Source organism: Plodia interpunctella, chromosome 18, assembly GCF_027563975.2.
Source record: "Plodia interpunctella isolate USDA-ARS_2022_Savannah chromosome 18, ilPloInte3.2, whole genome shotgun sequence".
Classification (NCBI taxonomy): domain Eukaryota; kingdom Metazoa; phylum Arthropoda; class Insecta; order Lepidoptera; family Pyralidae; genus Plodia; species Plodia interpunctella.
In genome coordinates, this window is record NC_071311.1 from 7907285 (window position 1) to 7927390 (window position 20106).

The 20106-nt window shown below is 35.4% G+C and overlaps 2 protein-coding genes across 2 annotated transcripts in view; one reads left to right on the plus strand and one right to left on the minus strand.

The window, feature by feature from the left end:
• The first annotated feature begins 8956 nt into the window (after window positions 1-8956).
• On the plus strand, window positions 8957-17021 carry LOC128677559 (uncharacterized). The gene is made up of 10 exons (XM_053758501.1): window positions 8957-9246; window positions 9360-9572; window positions 10036-10225; window positions 10584-10762; window positions 11283-11393; window positions 11926-12081; window positions 12364-12541; window positions 13605-13822; window positions 14486-14651; window positions 16200-17021. The coding sequence occupies exons 1-10, from the start codon at window positions 9065-9067 to the stop codon at window positions 16299-16301; spliced, it is 1695 nt and encodes a 564-aa protein (XP_053614476.1). The 5' UTR covers window positions 8957-9064; the 3' UTR covers window positions 16302-17021.
• The window catches only part of LOC128677558 (A disintegrin and metalloproteinase with thrombospondin motifs adt-1-like), a 42200-nt gene continuing 39106 nt past the window's right edge, over window positions 17013-20106 (minus strand). The window contains exons 16-18 of the mRNA XM_053758500.1: window positions 18965-19113; window positions 18301-18469; window positions 17013-17905 (exon numbers count right to left, since the gene is read on the minus strand). Coding sequence (XP_053614475.1) covers window positions 17775-17905; window positions 18301-18469; window positions 18965-19113 — 449 coding nt within the window. The 3' untranslated portion in view covers window positions 17013-17774. The remainder of the gene's footprint in view (window positions 17906-18300; window positions 18470-18964; window positions 19114-20106) is intronic.

Below are 20106 nucleotides of genomic sequence, written 5' to 3' on the forward strand. Positions count from 1 at the left end.
CGCTAGTCCTAACTAATATTGTAAATGCGAATGTTTGTATGTATGTATTTTTGTTACTCTTTCACGCGGAATTTGGTACAATATAACCTGGAATAACACATAGGGTTCTTTTTATCCCGAAATTCCCACGGGAGCGAAGCTTCGTGCCGCAGCTAGTAATATTTATAAATGCCCAAATTTTACCAAAACTGAATCAACTTTGCAAGTCCTATTTAGGTAACTTTGATCCGACTAATTTGTTTTCGACCAACAAAATCACGCATATCAGTTCCGTGAAATGCAGTTCAAAATGCAACAAAGCTGCATTAATTGCTCTAATTTCTATATAATAATCAATATATCACACATCAGGCGAGTGTTGCGCGTGACGTGATAAGACCGTTGCACCAAAGTGCAAGTACCGTGTTTTTAGTATGAAAGTCGTTAGATGTAATTCTAGAAGTAAATAAATTCGTTTTTTTCCTACATGTCTATATTCTTATACCATCTTTCCATATATTTTTCTATCGGCGTTATTGTATTGTACGTAGTTACCTGTGTGGAACTTCGTGGTTTGATACGGCTACCTTTGACTTAACTTCGACACTCGAAAATAAAGTTTTTTTTTAGTTTTAGTAGTGGAATGAATTTATTTTTACTAAACGGAAACCACGCAAACTTTTAGCTGTTGATCGCGGATCTGAGTAGGTACTTGATATCTTAATTTTCAACTTGACAGACAGAGGGACGAAGTTAGTAATATGGGCAAAAAAATCGATCCTATATGACCTTTTGAGGCATGATAATCCAAAAAAATAATTTCCTATCTTGTCCTGGCTAAGGATCAAACCTAGAACCTCTGAAGGAAGGTAGCGGGCTTCGTTTAACTCTTATTTATACTATTATTATAAAGAGGTAAACGTTTCTAAGTTTGTATGTTTGAGGCGGGTAATCTCCGAAACTACCGAACCGATTTAAAAAATTCTTTCACCATTATATAGGTTCGTTATCCAAAATTGCTATAGGCTATATTTTATCTCAAAGTTCCCGCGGGAGCGAAGCCCCGGGCAACATCTGGTAGTAGACAAGTAAGAAAGAAAGAAGAGGTAAAAAACAGACAAATGTATGTAACAAGTCATTTTATGATAATATTAATATATTATCATAATATTAATATATATAATATTAATATATATCATAATATTAATATATATAAGTACTTGAGATTAGGATAGTCTTCATTTAGAATCGCGTGAATCATTCAGGATACAAGCTATTCTATATGTCTCGGTAAACAGCCCATAACTTATACGAACGTCAACGGTGCAACTATCGTGATTTATTGTGATTTTCCCTACCTATTACCTATCCCCCCTCCTGCCCACTCCAATCGAATGGCGGGAAAACGACGGATTGATATAAATAGCTAGTTTATGACGTATTAGCCAAAGTGATTGCGTACCTACAAACATTTTTAATAAACCTCAATTGCACTATTAGATAAACTTTGCGTTGTTGTGCGCAGGTTAACGTCAAAGTAAGGAAGTAACTGAGGCTTATGCACTTTTGTTACGTTTAGTTTGATGAGGTACCTCTATAGCAAAGCTAGGCAAAGGTTTTTTGACGATCCCCAGGTTCGATCCCACTTAGGTCAACATGGAAAATGATATTTTTCGGAACGATATTTATATATATGTAATTACTCAGCGGCGTTTATATCTTTTTATATGTATCTTAAGCAGTTTGAGCTCTGCAATAGCGAATCTCTGTCACATGATTCTGAGCGTGTTCTCGGTTACATTACCGGTTGCATTGCCCTGAGTCCGGGGGTACGAGGCGTTAAAGCCTAAGATTTTTATGCAGTTTCACTGTTGTTTAGAAAATTTATTGAAACTAATGTTTATTTATCAGTACAACCAGCCAATTAGACCGTGCGGAGCCGGGTTGTTTGTAATTAACATGAGAAACATTATGCAGTGTATAGCAAAGTGCTTAACGTACAAAAATAATTAGGTACATACATAGTAATTTGCAATTATATCGACCCCTACTGAGTCACGGGCAGGTGCACGCGGGAAAGTCATAGGGTTTCCCTACATGGACTCAGGTATTCAAACGATAGTTATTATTACGCTAAAATTCTAATGTAGTATATAGATTTATAAATCGTAAAACAACAATTGAAACCTTGTTGAAACCACGAGTCGTTTATTACAAAATAGATTGTTTTTTAGATAAACGTGTGTCGAAAATGTTTGATTTTTGGTGTGGTGCTAGTTGGGAAGCTGACCGGTAGCACAGATTAAATAATACCCCAGTACCGGTAGGTAGTTTGTAGCTTTTCGAGAAATTAATACTATTTATAATATATAAAATTTGACGTGAAAAAGTGCTGTGAAGGTCTTATTTCTGAACAAAGGATTTAATTTGATTTTAGAGTGACATATAAATTCTGTTGATAAAATCATTGCCTTAGGACATAGGTATAGGGTACTTTTAACCGCAAACAACGACTATAGGTACCTGTATATTATACCTATAGCCGTTGACATAACTATATAGTTATTTAATAAATAAACAAAGTAAGTATCTTTATTATTAAACTCGCATTGTAATATTTCCGCCAATATATTCATGAGATAACACAATCAAAATAGGTCGTTGGACTTCTTGAGCACATCTGCAATTATTATAATCATTGGTTATTCGATCATCTTTGGTTGAGATCACGTCCGAAAATAACTGCAAATTTATGCAATATAACGTTAATTATTTCAGCGTCAGTCAGTTTTGAGGTTGACTTCAACCTTCGCGCAGCTGACGTTTAAGTATACAAATGTTTTACGTTTTTCTGCTCAGGTTAAACAGGTGCAACGCGTGTAGCGTTGCAACAGCTTTGACATTAACTTTAACTACCCACTCTAATTTAAGGTGAATGCGAAGAGCCGTTCTCTGAATATGTCCCGTTAGATGGCGTTGTTAACAACAATTTTTAGTTATTAATTTATTTCTTGCAAATTGTAGTACTGATGGGCAAACTTTTTGGGGCTGCGAGCGGCAAAATAAATAAAAGAGTACTTTTATTTATTTTATGACCTACGAGATTCGATTTATTTATTTGGCACCTTCTATAATTCTCAATCACATTAACCTTCCTTAGGAATGCCTACCCATTGTTGCCTATCAGCTGCCTAGACTGTGTGACACTTAGTCGCCTCTTACGACATCCACGGGCGAATATGGAATGGTCCTAATCTTGGATGGAACCACGCGCCACGCCATTTGCCAAGGAGCCATCGGAATGGACCGCATTTCTGTGAAAAACTGGTTAAAATGCATTGTAAATAAATAATGTGATGTTTTCCAAGCTTTCTTCGAGATAATAATAATCTTTATAACATAGAATGTAAAAATCCTACATTAATTTCGATCCAACATTATCATACTATCAGCACGTGCTTCTACTACTTCAAACACTGTTAAAGAGGTGTTGAAACTCTCAGAATTAGGTGGTGAAAACACGTCAGTTCTACTAGAGTAGTACAATCTAGTTGTTGTACTAAAATATCGGCGGAAGTGTATTATAACGTGATTTAAAGTGTCGACGAAGTGTTACGGGCAGTTAAACTGTTGACAGACTTGAGATCAAAAAGTTTTAAAATAAATACTTGAGATCTTTTTAGGAAAAATTTAATAAGTATATTGTAATTATTGTAAAGTTTTAAGCATCGTTAACGAAGGCCCAACAGTGGGAACATTGAAATGGGATTAATGAAATGAAATTTTTGAAATTTAAAATAGAAGATTTTTTTCGAAGTAGATAAAGAGATGAAAAAAATCTGAAATTGAGTGGAATGTGAAATATAAGTTATTAATAAAATCATTCATATAACGAAATCATCAAAATTCCAAGTAGGTACAACTAAAATTTAGGTACAGTAAGATTATAATAAGTTCTCGAAAAAAATAAACCAAAATTAGTTTATTCGTTTTTAAAACGACTAATACTGCTTTTTAAGCAGTAGCACAAATTTAGAAGTCCATTAATTATAATTAGGATTGACATGTCTCGAAATAGTTCTATAACGCCCACTCGGGCGAAACAGCGGGTAAAGACACTAGTTTACATGAAGATTGTTTATGTATGCGTATGCATGCGTTCGTGAGGCGACGGATTTTGGGAGCAGCGCCTTATCTTGCTTTACATACAATGCTAGGTGTTAAATAAAAAGGAATGGTGTGGAGATTATTGATATATATTTTAAAACGATATAGTGTGACAACTAAGTGAATAAATTAAATGGACGAGTGCGTATGCGCAGGTCTGCACGAGCATGTACCTACCTAATGTATACTTGGTGTTCAGCATTCATAGTCGTATACCTCATGGCTGAGGGTCGTGGTCATTACATGGACTGAAACACACAGAACAACTTTCTTGGCATTATTAATGGATTGATATTGCCTATGGACGGTTGGTTTCCTATTGCCTTCTCCATTTCCCACACAAGTTAATAATAATCAACCAGTGTGCAGGTTTCCTCACGATGTTTTCCTTCACCGGAAGCAAGTGGTGGTCGATGAATACATGAGTCAGATTGGTATACAAACTCATGTGGCACGAGTAGGATTTGAACCTGGGACCTTTCGATCCACAGGCGGGCGTCTTAACCATTACACCACCACCGCTTGTTGGTGTTCAGCACACGAGGAGTAAAAACGGCGCTGTCTCCTGTTGACTGGCAGTTGGTGTTCATCGACCAATCTTAACTAAACTATTTGGTATTGCAATAGCAAAAATATAGTGCGTCAAAAATCAGTTTTCTTCACTTTCTTTACAAACTAACTGCGCTCTGTGGCATCACTTTAGTTTTTGACCGAATTTATTCGATTATGAATTTCCTTATAACCTCCGAAAAAAATAATAAAACAATTGACTAATGCTCGGTTTCTGAGTTTTTTATCGGAAGTTTATTTATTCGATATCGCTATTCCAACCAATGGCGTAATTCGAATACTAATTAATGCCATATTATATATTAATTTTTAATTAATTTGACTATATACATATTGACTAAGTACATATTTGAATGTGAGCATTTTTCGACTGTTTATGAATCGGACCCAAACTACATACTTTTCACGTGTTAAAACATGTGACCGCTCCATTCATTCTCTGTTCTAATCTCGGACCATTCAAACAAACACGCGCTAACAACACAAATAGATCCTTTTATACATTTCCCTGTATTTATATGAATTGGACTATGTTTGGAATAGCATTCGTTCCTGACTGACAAACAAACGTGCCAGATATATTTGTTTTACTGCCTTTGAAGACGTTATTTATGTACTCCTGATTCCCGATTAAATGGAAGAAAGCCATGTCAAGGAAGCTTGTGTACATATGGTCTGACAAACAGTTTAAAAAAATTGTATTTAGATAGCACTTCAGCCTCTTTTTAAAACTCCGCAGAAGTTTTTTGTTTGACGTGTCTATGTATCGATATGTCCGTGGCATCATAGGAGACAAAAGGCTGAAAAGATTTTGATCTAGTTATTTTTTTATTGGCAAGATAATCTAATCGAAAGCTCATCTTTTCTAGCAGATGATTTTCGGGAGTCTTATAAATGTTTAATGCAATTATTATTATGTTTTTCTCATCACGTGTGTTACCATAAGTGTGTATGGTATGGCATGACTTTTACGACCACCTACCGCCATCTAGTGATTAGTAGTCGCTATGCACTAAACGACAAACCAGTCTTAGCCCCCTAATACATAGTATAACAATGGTGAACTAGTGAAAGATACTGGATATAAATAAATAAATAGAATTGAACATAACGAACGCGGAACTCATCGACCTGCAAGAAAATGTGAAGAACCAGTATTCAAAGTCCTTACGCGAATAGAAAGTATGTACTAGGCTCTCAAAGCTTCAAAGGAGGTAGTTTCAATACTCGATGACTGTCAACAAATTTAAATGTTCATATTAGTAAACAGAATATTATTCGAATTTAGAGTTTAAGGCCATGGAATAGGAGTTAGGTGCTATCCAGTGGCGGTTGTGATAACGTGTTTGAAGCTGGCTGGACAGGCATGGTCTATTGTTTTTCTATTTAAGGGGACAATGTAACACGGTGAAGGGTGCTTCGTGTCGCCTACTTCCTATGTACTTGCTGTCGATGCAGTGGGGGCTGTTTCCATTGCAGACATACGAGAAAATTTAATTACTTTTAATTATCTTAGTCTGTCATTATCGGCGTAACGTGCGCGCTTTGTGGCTGCGTAGACGTGTAGGTACAAAATGAACAGGCGGCTGCAGGTGTTAAAAAAAGTTATCTTTATTTTGGATCATAGATTAAAATACAGTTTTACTATGACTATGACGGCCTCGGTGGCGCAGTGGTAAGGTTCTTGCCACTGAACCGAGAGGTCCCGGGTTCGATCCCCGGTCGGGTCATGATGGAAAATGATCTTTGTCTTGGATGTTTATCTATATATGTATTTGTTATAAAATATAGTATCGTTGAGTTAGTATCCCATAACACAAGTCTCGAACTTACTTTGGGGCTAGCTCAATCTGTGTGATTTGTCCTAATATATTTATTTATTTATTATTTAGGTATTTACATAGGTAGGTAAATTAAAATAAAAGTAAATTACTAACAAACTCGGGCCACGGGCAATTTTAGGATATCCCACACATAGGTACATGTGAAAGTATTGAAGAAGAGGGCTTCGCTCCCGTCGGAATTTTGAGATAAAATATAGCCTATAGCAATTTTACATAATGTACCTACTTTTTTAATTGTGAAAGCATTTTTGAAATCAGTTCGCTAGTTTCGGAGATTACCCGCCTCAAACATACAAACTCACAAACGATTACGTGTTTATAATAGTATTTCTTCTTCAGTGTACATACTTAATTAAAAATGTCTATACAGATATACTTAAAACAAAACATTGTGGAAAGATTTCTCAAAATTTTTGTTTTGTTATAATACCTACCTACCTACTACACGTGCCGTGAGACAGCGTTTACTAATCAAACCAGAATATTTTGTACCAGACGACGACGGAAGCAAATTTCAATAGGCATTGAGTGTCTCTGCTTTGTACTTGATCAGGGATAGTGGGCGCTACTTGACAATAAATTTACTTTCAATTAGGTAAGGACCTGACTTCGACACACTAACAAAAGTACCAATTGAACATAAATATGTTTAGGAAATAATATATAAATACGTAGTTTCATCGGAATAACGTGTAGGAAATCTGTTCTCTTCATCCACGAAACACAGGTTTATAATATTTCTTTGCGATTCTTCGTCTTTAGAAATGTCTGGAAATTGTCACTTCTTAAGAATAGACAAGTGACAAGTGAGAAATTGTCACTTTCATCTTAACAACAGAGAAGTGACAATTTCCAGTGTACTGTGGTCTACTCCCTCCATACCTTACTTGGATTATCTTCATTCTTCTAGATACCATCATATTTTTCCTTCCTTTTTGGGTCCATTTTATTGTCCATGGGATACACCCGTAAGGGACGCATACACACAAGCTATAACAGTCTTAGGTATAGGTACTTACTTAGTTTTTTCATTATAGATGTAATTATCTATGTTCACTATACAATGTTTGTACAGGCAAACATTGTAATGTAACATTGTCTCATCTTCTGTTGTTGTTCTCGGTTCATTCGGGGCTGTGACGCCGCGAAGTATTTTTAAGTTTTGTGTTTGTATTCATCGAACTAAGTATTCGAAATAAGTTTGTTGTTTTGTTAACACGCAATTAATTGATGACATGCCAGCATTTCTTGGGTTTACCTATTCTGCTGATCGGAAGCGGCATAGCAATTTACTTTTCTATTTTTCTGTTTTAGGTACGCAAAACATTCCTGAATAACTGACGCACATGATGATCTCGTTCTTAATGCCCTTGAACTTGCAACGTTCAAGTGCGAGGATGTCCCAAACAAAACAGGGGCCTGAATTTGATTGGCTAATGGCCCAAATTGGCCCGTCTTCCTCCATTCTTGTCACACAGAATGGAATGATATATGAATTAATTTGTTGCTTATTCTGTTTTCCCTCGCGTCAGAAGTGTTTGTAAGTAGATTATGTAGGTACCTGCATAATCTACTTACTGTAGGTACCTACAATACTAGGTACCTATTTAAGTATTTAAGTAGGTTAATACATAGTATAAAACAAAGTCGCTTCTTGTCTTGCGTTCGTATCTGTCCCACGGGTTTGTTCCTATGTAAGTATGGTTAGATCTTTAAAACTACATAAGCAAAAAAAAAATTATAAGGATTTTTTAAATTACCGAAGTAGATAGATTGATACAAGAGGAAGTGAAGAGGAAATATTATATACTTATGTATAAAAGGTAATATGTATACTATTGAAGTTGGGGGTAGTAGTGTAGAAGGGCGGGTAGTTTAAGTATTATACTCGTTTTCAATTGTAATTTTACGACTGATCATAAGTACTATTGACAGTTTAACCTACAGACATTCATATTCATTTCGTAGGTATTAATTTCTTGTGAAAAACATGTTTTCGTGACAAATAAGTACAAGTGGGCGAAGTCGCAAGCAATAGTTAGTCTGGCAAAATGGATTCGGAGTTTCATTTTGTACGTTTGTAGGGTACTAATTTTATAATCACAAAGGATGAGAGATAGAGATGGGTTGAAATTATCTGTTTTCGGTAAATTCTTGTTTTGAAAATCTTTGGATATTATTGCCGAAAGAAATTCTCATCGGAGATATTTCAAATTTTTTTTTTGAAATATCTCCGAATTTTAGCTTTTCTCTAAAAGCAAAAATAATGACGGCTTGCCATTTATTAGTACACGCAAAACAATGTCAATTTGACGTTGACATTTGTAACCGTACGCTGACATTTATAACCGTACAAATGTCAACGTCAAACTGACATTGTTTTGTTTACGGTCAATTGTCTACTGCGATCGTCGTTTGAATATAAACGTACTTATCATAGGTACTGCTTGTTTTTATGTTTTGAACTTAAAAAATTGTGTAAAGAAAGAGTGAAAATTACTACAATGAATCCAATAAACGACATAACTGATGATGAGTTTGTGCCGTTTCTTCAAAGTTTAGGTGTGGAGACCTACAAAAAATCTTTTGAGTGGATGCTACATGATCCTGCGTTTGCCGAAGTGTTACGATGGTTGTCCACCAATTTGGATCAAAATAATGCTCTCAATGCTCGTGAAGAATACAGGTATTACATGCAATGAGGTTGTAAAGTATGAATTGTAACATCTATTTTGTTTATATGTTATTATTACCAAAATGTTATTTTATCATGTCTGATTCTATTTCTTGTACTGTCAGATACATTGAAATTGAAAAAAGTGGCAAATTACTACCAACTTCTGAGCTGGAAAATTGTGTTTCATCAATTCTGGACGAGTATCCCGGTGTTTGTCTACCAGGAGATCAGGAAGGCTTGGAAGATGTCAAGTTAGACATCAGCATACAAAAAGATAGACTTGATTTGTTGAAGAAGCATCACCAAGTTGTTGAGGATCTTGTGAAGCAAAATGAGTGAGTTTCACATTTATTTTTATGAAAAATATTCTATAAAATGTACTAAGTACCTACTTATTAACTTATATTCAAATAACCAATGTGAGTACACTAAATAAGAATGAGAAGGGTTTGAATTTTATAGTTATTACTATGTGAAATGCTATCAAAAACATTCTGAATGAGGCCAATATTATAACTTATCAAATTATACTGGTCTTATATTGCTTTTTTTTGTCTTGACCTCACAACAGTGCGAAGCCAGAATTGCTATTAATAATTATGACACATCTGTGTTTTGTCACCCTGAGAGGATGATAAATATGACTACCTAACCTCTAAATAACGGGATTCATGTTAATTAGAAGAAATTGGCGTTGGCTGCTCATTGCCAATTCGCAACACATGTATTTTTCTTAATATGAAACCACACAGCACTGTGTGTTTTGTCTTTTGATCAAAGTAAATATACCATTTTCAGACAAACTAGAGAACAGTTAAATCTAGAAGTGACTAAACTCCATGCAGCTGTGCAGCAAAGCACTGAAGATGTGTCATCGGCGGCGGACGAGTGTCTACGATTCGCTGGGGATGTTGAGTCTATTACTGATGGAGTTATAGAAGTCATTGCTGATACTTTAGACGTCTATGCTAATTGCCATGCTGACAAGGTAAACATGTAACAAAAAATTTCATAAGAAATTCAAAGAGTAATGGGAGAAAGCTTGTTTTTTATAACCTGCAGGTCTATCTATCATTATATGGGTTATAATTGGCTAGTCATTGAAAGCCTTACCTTTGTTATTATCTACATGTCTCTCTGTACAGGGCAAAATTTTTTTATATAGCTATCTAGTCCCACCGCTGGGCAAAAGCATCGCCTTTCTGTTTCTAACTACTTCTATTTGTCGCTAGTTGTTGCCATGCATTATAGAAGGCTGACAGTTCTTATGACCGTTGTTTATCCTGCGATCTTTTCATAATAAAAAAACATACAACTTCATCAGGTCAATCTCCCTCCTCTTTCAGGATCTGTCAAAGAAGTTCTTCACTTTTGGTCCATTCGAAGCATACAGGCAGTCACAGGCTCTGTTCAGATCACATTTTGACCTCTACACTTCCAAGAGGTTCAATAGGAAGCAGAAAAACAATGTTACAGACGAAGACTTGAGATCGGCTTTGATTGAAGCCAAGAGTTTGGAAGGAAGGTGATTATGAAGAATACTATAATAAACAAATTTTTTCATAACTTGAGATCAATATCCTATCAAGTGTGTTATTGCTAACACTGGTGTCAGATTTTATTCAAGTAGTCTAAAGGCATCTGACGTGACGTTTACGACTACTTACTCCCATCTAGTGGCAGGTAGCCGCATACACAATAGTGAACTAAACTGTCCACCAGTGTGCAGGTTTCCTCACCATGTTTTCGTTAACCATAACCAAGTGAACAGAAGCTCGAAGGGTTAATGTAGTTGACCTTACAGTCGCCGTGGACGCGCCTAGAATACAGTATTTCAAAGCATAAAAACTTATATACTTATTACCCAAAGATGTATTGGTCATAAAATTTTACACATGGCTTTAGTTCTGATGGTAACATAATGAGATCACACGGCGGCAGAGTCGGATCGACTTCCAATGAGCTAACTCAATGTTTTTACTGTAGGCACATGAACCTTTTTACCACACATTGTTTGAAACAAGATCTAACATTTTATTTTGCAGATTGTCCGAAGCAGCTCTCACCTTTGTTGAATCTGAGGCTGAGTTAAGTGGTGAACAAGCGAAATTGGCCCTTGTGACTAATTACAATAACGTCCATCCTAGTCAAATTGCGTAAGTAATATCCTTATCTCATATTATATTATAAATAATCATCAATCATATATCATCTAATATTATAAATGAGAATGTATGTATTTTTTTTATTTGTTTATTTATTACCACTCCATGCGTTATCTACTCAACCAATCTAATTGAAATTTCGCATATATATATATATATATATATATATATATATATATATATATATGTGTAAGTTTGTTATTTGTTTATTACCTTTCCACGCATTATCTACTCAACCAATCTCCTTGAAATTTCGCATATATATAATTAAAGAGTATGGAGAAGGACATAAGGTACCTTTTAACCTGGAGAAACCAATCATGTTTTCATCGACCGCCACTTGCTCTGACAAAACATCGTGAGCAAACCTGCACACTGGTTGATTATTAACTTGTGTGTGAAATTGAGAAGGCAACGGCAAATCACTCCATTAATCGTGCCAAGAAAGTTGTGTCTGTTTCATTCCACCTAATGATCACGACCATGAGGAAATACGACTATGAAGAGTTGAAACTATTTTCAGAGCCTGTACACTGGAAGCCCAAAGCGCCCTAGAGTTATTAGAACAAGAGGAGACAATCATAGACAAGCAGATACAAGATGCTGTGAGGTCGTTAGCGGAAGCGCGGACAACACTAGCCGTCGATACCACAGTCCGGGCAGCTTTGGCTATAAGGGAGTATGTAATGTATCACTTTCTTATTTGACGATCTCGATGGCGCAGTGGTAAAGTTCTTGCCACTGAACCGAGAGGTCCCGGGTTCGATCCCCGGTCGCGTCATGATGGAAACTTATCTTTTCTTGTCTTGGATTTTTATCTATATATGTATTTGTAGTAAAATATAATATCGTTGAGTTAGTATCCCATAACACAAGTCTCGAATTTACTTTGGGGCTAGCTCAATCTGTGAGATATGTCCTAATATATATATTTATTATTTATAATCTAACAATGTCACAGACAAATCCACGCCGACCTCTCCCATCTGTTGGACATGACACAGCAAGCGTTAACACTGGACAGAATATTGTACTACGCATTGAGACACGAATTGAGAACTCTGGAACAAGTGGTGCAGTTCTCCTGTCAGCTGAGGCACCATGTCATGGATGAGGCTGCAGCGGTCCACACTAGGATTGTAAGTGATTAATCTATTTATTAACTGCGCCCCGAGGCTTCTCGCCCGTGGGAATTTCGAGATAAAAAGTACATAATCCTATGTGTTACTCCAGGTCATTTTTATTTTTTTAAATTTATTTGACACAAACATTCATAAATACAAATTACAAACATATGCAGTTTCTGAGAAATAGACCAAACAGTGTCGAGTATTATTATAATAACATTGCGTATTGTAAACTGCGTGAGATGTTAAGAAATAGAAAATGACGGTAAGTTGTACAATATAAAGACAAACTAAGTGAATTGAAGAAGTCAGGAATAATAATAATAGTAACAAACTAGACATTTTAGTAGGAATGTTTAAACATTTTGATACAATTATTTTTGTATTGCTAGTAGTTTAAAAATAACTTTATTTTGTGTATGCTGCAATGAGTTCATGAAAATATCAACATCAGAGAAATATTTATTGTAACTGAGTAAACAGCGATAAAAAAGTTGTTACGAGTGTTCAATTTCCAGTCAAGTAGATTTTGCGTGAAAGTGTAACAAACACCTCAACAACTTTCGCATTTATAATATTAGCAGGATAGTAGGATGTAGAAACACACATTATACACACATATAATTACAAACGAAAAGAAAAACCCAATAACATAACATGACTAATTTTGTTTTACACATACGCAAAATCGAACGGATTTCGATTATAATTATATCGTCGAATTATAATTATTTTTATAATTATTAGAAGCGGTGCTGGTGTAATGGTTAAGACGCCCGCCTGTGGATCGAAAGATCCCAGGTTTGAATCCCACTCGTGCCAAATGAGTTTGTATACCAATCTGACTCATGTATAGTAGTTTTCATCGACCACCACTTGCTTCCGATGAAGGAAAACATCGTGAGGAAACCTGCACACTGGTTGATTCTTATTAACTTGTGTGTGAAATGGAGAAGGCAATGGCAAACCACTCCATTAATAATGCCAGGAAAGTTATTGTGTGTGTTTCATTCCACGTAATAACCACGACCCTCAGCCATGAGGAATACGACTATGAAGAATAATTATTTTTCAGGATTCAATGAACAACATTTGCGAGGAGCAAGAGGCTTGCCAACTCAAGTTGCAGACCTCGGATCCTCTGACAGAGACACTAAGCAGTATATTAGGTGTGTCAACAAACGATGCCATTACTTTGGTCAAAGTGTATGCGGAACTTGCAGCAAACGTCAGAGAGCTGACCGACAGTGTCAGCGAGGCGTTTGTGAAGAAGGAAGAAGCGGTGATAGAACTGTAAGTTTTTTTTTTTTACAGTAGTTTGTAGCTTTTTGAGGTTTCAATTCTGAATGCTTTGATTTTCATTTAGTCTGTTTATAAAGTGGCGTGATTCTTAGGACTACCTACCGCCATCTAGTGACAATTGTCGCGTAAACTAATCTCAACTAGTGTGCAGGTTTCCTCACCATGTTTTCCTTCAATGGAAGCAAGTGGACTATCAACATCATATCGAGTGTGTTTATTGCTAACACTTATGTCAGATTTTATTCAAGTCGCCTAAAGGCATCTGACATGACTTTTACGCCATGAAAACTACTATAGATGAGTCAGATTGGTATACAAACTTATGCGGCATGCTATTTATCTGTTTAGCTGTAAAAGCCTGATGACTTTCGATAATATAACTAGCTACCCGGCCCGGCTACGCTCGAGGTCAATAAATCATCAGGAATGAATTGTCTAAATAACTGTAACTGTAAATAACGCAAACTGGATCAAAATCCGTTCTTTTAAACCATAAAAGAAGAAAGTTTAGAAACAGACAGACCTATAGGGCGATTTTGCTTTATATATTATTTTTTTTATTAGGACAAATCACACAGATTGAGGTAGCCCCAAAGTTAAGTTCTAGACTTGTGTTATTGGACAATAACTCAACGATACTACATTTATTCACAGCGGCAAATCGTCGAAACCGCTCCGAGAGTACGTCTGGGACGGTTGCACCAAACAGCCGAACTGCCGCGACACAAGCGCGGCAGCACTGTCGCACTCCCTGCGACAGGAGATGGAGAATGTCGATAACAAAGTGCTTGAAGCTAGCAGCTTGTTCACTTCGATCAAGGTATGTCTGTAAACCTATTTTTCTCCTTCTAACATCTGCCATTTTTTGTCTCTCTCCTTTTGAACGGTTTGACAGATGTTCTGTCGTGACGTTAATTCAATTCAATTAAAATCGTTTATTGCCATTAATATTGTCCATCAGTTCTCTTAGCTAGCTAACACTGTTTACATAATAGGTACAATACCGAACCCTGTCGGGTATTTGCAAACAAGAATATGGAATGGCAGGCGTACTTATTATAAAATTTAAATTTCAAAAGTTATATGGGTGAAATTTCTATTATTAATAAATTATGTCATATCATAATTATAATAAACAATAAAAAATACGTCAAAATAAGTTAATTAAATTACAAAGTTAATAAATATTTAAATAATAAGTCAAGAAAAATAATAATTAGTAATAAAAATATTAATATGTATAAAAATATGTATGAATGTCCTGTCGCATGAATACCAGTGCTTGAAGCTAGCAACTTGTGTATGCTACTTTATTTTTTTATTTATTAGGCACACAAACAGAATACAGATAATACAGTACATAATTTATTTCAACAATAGTTTTAAACTAATCTATAATCCAATGCAGTGTACACAGCGTTAAATAATACATTTATTGAATAAGCAAGCCTTAACTAATAGGGCATATTACGCAAAGCTCAGCGCAGATGGCGCTACTGGTACAACTAAGGTACACAAACATTGCCAATGGAGGCAAAAAGCGCCAATTTTCAATATTGTTGCAGATATACGACCAAAAATAAATTTTACAGCGTGAGGCGTATCCCATTGTTTTCGAAGTTTTTTATCTCATGAAAAACGATTTTTCCCAATATATCAGCGCCCGAATATGTTACATTGTTATATATTTTCATAAACGAATGCTTACACAATGAAAGTATTAAAAAAGTACTCTAAAATAAACGTTTTAATCGACATAGCAAAAGGCGGCACAGCTTTTGTGTACCTAACATACAGTGCTGTACTCTGGCGGGATAAATGTGCAGCAATACTCACTCATAAATTCAAAATGAATGACATTAGTGATAATCACATGTCTAATGCTACAGCTAATGATTTTTAAACTGTGAAAAATTTGAGTATAGAACCATCCATATCCAGTTACGATGCGGATCTACCTTATTCATATATGGAATAAGTCGCATTTCGCCTAAATGCCATTTTTATAGTACCTAGTCGTAACAACACTACTAGCTTTTAGTAGTTTCATCTACTTTCGATTATTGTCTATAATTAAATCTTGCAAGTTAAATTTCACCTACTTCCGATTGTTGTGTGTTGAAAATTACCATGTCATGCATTATTATGATAAGCATAAACAAATGTTTCACCCAGGAATTCAATAATAATTATAAAAAGGTGCACCCAGGATCGGTCTCCGACGAGGGAACTCCTTGACGGTTTACTGCACGCGCGTGAAATTTTTAATGCAACAAGATCTCTCTGGCGGCAGTAATAGCTTGTGTCAAAATTTACGTTTTTGCAAAAAGTTATGTTTTAATGTTGTTTTGTTTATTTTTTTCTTCAGAATGGCGACAAGAAATGCATGAGAAAATTGTGGCAGTGGTTCCTGACGGACCCGAACAAACTGGTTTCTGCCATGAAGGGTGTTAGTAGAGGTTATTGTTGATTATATCCTTTGCAAGATAAGTATTGCAAGGATTTGTCTGCGTTCCCACCAGAGGTGTGCACGCAGCCTAAAAAATGTATGTATAAAGCCATGAATACGCGAGAAACTAGTATATAACTTCGTGTGAGGCCGGCAACTGTGATTTGGTGTTCCATTTGTTCCTAGGTAGCAGTGACCACTTACCATCACGACACGCGCTTGCGAGTTTGCCACAATAAACCCATAAAAAATTCCTTAAGAACGCGTCACTCAGTGATATGATAGAATGATATTCGGTTAATTGGCTTGATAGGCCGCGGTCGTCAGATTTAGATATTTAATAGTAATAATAATATACTTTAGTTTGATATTTTTTGTAAGTTTGTGTTTTTTCATGAATAAATTTGTCAAAAATGATAATAATAAAAGTCAAATTGGCTTAAATAATATTTTCCTTCAAAATGTCATTAACTAGCTGTCCTTCCCGGTTTTGCTTGGGTAAACCATAATAAACAATACTCTTAAACCTTCTTCGGACTCACATTATATTCTATTAAAGAAAACCTCATCAAAATCTGTTGAGTTAGTTTAAAAGATCTAAGCATACATAGAGACAGACAGACAGCGGGAAGTGACTTTATTTTTTTTTATATAGTGATTATTGAAATTTAATTAAGTGGATTTTAACATTTGTATTTATGAAGTATTTTTTTTAAATAAATAAAACGAGTGTTATGAAAATATTGTAAACGTTTATTCCAAAATGAATACCTACTTAACCTAACGTACAATTAACTAAATAAATACTAGATCACAAGGATTGTACAGTCGGCTCACGTGGAAACTAAATAAATTCAATCATTGTTTTGACTATACATAGAGAGATAAATCACATATTGTCATAACTATCTAAAGCTTTATATAAAATTAGCTGTTGTCTACTGTTCTGTCCGCGTTTGTATTTAACCTCTGGTCATTAACTATATCTATTACAAATTTCATCAAAATCGGCCCAGCAGTTTACTCATGAGGTTTCATGGCAGACATAGAGATGTTCGCATTTATAATATTAGATGGTCGACTTAAAGTTTGATTTCTCGCAAATTAGCGCCCTTGGCTCGCGTAAAACCACAATAAATTTTATACCTAAAGCTTCCTCAGGAATCATACTATCGAATAAAAAGTTTCAAGCATACATAGGCACAGACAGCGGGAAGTGGCTTTGTTTTATACTATGTAGTGATAGGTAGTGATCCAATTTTATACTAGTTAACCTTGGTGGAAATAGAAATATACAGATTGTAATTATATTTCAATGAAAAAACATATTTATCTCTTTTGAAGTACCTAAACAAACTAGGTAGGTACGTAGTTGAAACAACTCTTACTTAATTGCATGGGAACGGTAATTCATGCAAAGTCTAAGCGGACTCTGGGCTCCGACGCTCAACGGCTGAGGAGAACCGTGAATGTGCTCACATGAAAGAGAGACAGTTAATCCCAAGTGGGTCTTGGTTTCTTCCTCAGCAGCGTGTCCTCGGGCGCCACGTGCACGGGGTTGGTGAAGTCCAGCTCGATGTTGTCCGGAATCGCGTCGTGATATGTCACGTGTTCGTTGGCGTTTACTGAAACAAATTGATAGAAATATTATTTTATTTTGGTCAAAATTTGTCTGCGGCTTCGCCAACGTTTATTTTCTGGGATGAAAGGTACTACATGCTTGAAGAGGTGACAAACAAACTTACTTTCGCGTTTTCCTCAAGGCTGAGGGTCGTGGTCTTTACATGGAATCAAAAACACACAAAAACTTTCTTGGCATTATTAATGGAGTGGTTTGCCATTGCCTTCTCCATTTCACACACATGTTAATAATCAACCAGTGTGCAGGTTTCCTCAAGATGTTTTCCTTCACCGGAAGCAAGTGGTCTATGAAAACTATACATGAGGCAGATCGGTATACAAAGTCATGTGGCACGAGTAGGATTCGAATCTGGGACTTTTCGATAATAAACGAACTCACATGTGAGATTCAACCTCGCGATGAGATCCTCCAAATGTCCCTGGTCGAGTGTGGCCTTCACCGCGAGGCGCGGACGCAGCAAGCTGCGCTTGGTTCTGCTCCTGCTCCTGCCCAGCAGCGGCAGCCTGAGCACCATCTCCGACAGGGGGGTGTTGTCGGGGCCGAACTCCTAGATATTATACAAATATGCGTGTTATTTAATTTTAATGAATTAATTAATTTTAATGTAATAATTAATATTAATGTAATAATTAATATTAATGTAATAATTAATATTAATGAATTAATTAAATTTAATGAATTAATTAAATTTAATGAATTAATTAATTTTAACAAATCTAATATTTTTATTTGATGAATTTTAATTAATTTTAATTAGTATTTTTTTATTAATCTTAATTGATTATTTTGTTTTTAAACATATCTTTCTTGTTAATTATGTCTACGGCAGACTTATCCCATGAAGGAATTCATCCTTCCAATCAACTAGCAGGAAAAGAATACATTTAAAAAAATTGGCAAACTTATCCACACTAATATTATAAAATGTGAAACTGTCTTTGTGTGATACAGTATGTTAACTATATTACATCTCCCAAATAATGTCCCGTACAAATATACATATCTCCTAAAATGATATTTGCTAGAAAAATATTTAACTTACCAAGCATTTCCCACTAACGCAATACGAGGTGTTCATCTTCCCGCACGCAGTTCCCAAGGGAAACCACCCCTCCTGCCCGTTGACGAGGTAGAACCTGTGCGCCACGCGCTCGTCCTGGCAAGCCACGCGGCACGCGCGGTCCGGGTCCTCTGTACAGATGTACAGATATACAACGGTACACACGGTATACAACATTACTATTATTGACCGAGCGAGGTCTATACTAATATATACAGTTATGGGGAAAAAATACATTTTTTTTGTATTTATGTATATATGTTTGTAACGCGATAATGACTTTCGAACCGTTGTTGGTCTGATTTTGATGAAATTTAAAAGGTGTGTAGGATCTGTCTCGTAGAATTTTTAAGTTCGTAGGGCATCAGAATAGTTTAAGTCGTTTTCGAAATGTTCACAATTGCGTAAAAACTATAATCAAAAATGTATTGTGTTCGCGTGGTCTAAGTTCGCGGCGAACAACTAGTTTAATTTAAGCACAAAAATTTGTTAATAAATTTAAGCAACTATCTAACTAAAATTTTAACACTCGGGCAATTTTAATTCGATTAGAAATTTTGGTTCATTGAAATCGTACAAAAAATCCAAAATGTTGTAAAAATGATAACAAGTTAAAACTATCAGGAAATTAAATTCCGCTACTAATAATGTTAGCAACTTTTTTCAACGAAAATTGTATTAGTATGTCTATTATTAGCAAACAAGACTTTTTAATTTAACAACTTTTTTCAACGAAAAAAATTAAGATATTAAGCAATTTAAAAAATAATTTTACGATTTAGTCTGTTATTTTTAAGCCTCTCTCTCTCTATAACTCTGATACACCATCACTCAATGTTATTTATTTTATTGGCACACAACAGTTTTATAACAGCATGGTTTTATAATATAATCTATACCACTTGCTTCCGGTGCAAGAAAACATCTGATTAGAACTTGGGACGTTTCGGTTCACAGGTATTAACCATTACAACACCACCGTTTAATTTTATATAAACATTCTATACCTAGTAAATATACCTAAAACATGTGTTTCAAGGATTCATTTGGCTAGTTGAAATTGAAAAACCTTAGTGCGCACCATGCTTAACATTTTTGACAAGGGTAATTATTATTAATTCAGT

Bases quoted from the DNA above. Each gene is read 5' to 3' on its own strand.
- LOC128677559 (XM_053758501.1), top strand. From the start codon at position 9,065: ATGAATCCAATAAACGACATAACTGATGATGAGTTTGTGCCGTTTCTT. The intron at 11,394-11,925 runs GTAAGTAATATC...AACTATTTTCAG, and splicing joins GTCCATCCTAGTCAAATTGC to AGCCTGTACACTGGAAGCCC. The intron at 12,542-13,604 runs GTAAGTGATTAA...ATTATTTTTCAG, and splicing joins CAGCGGTCCACACTAGGATT to GATTCAATGAACAACATTTG.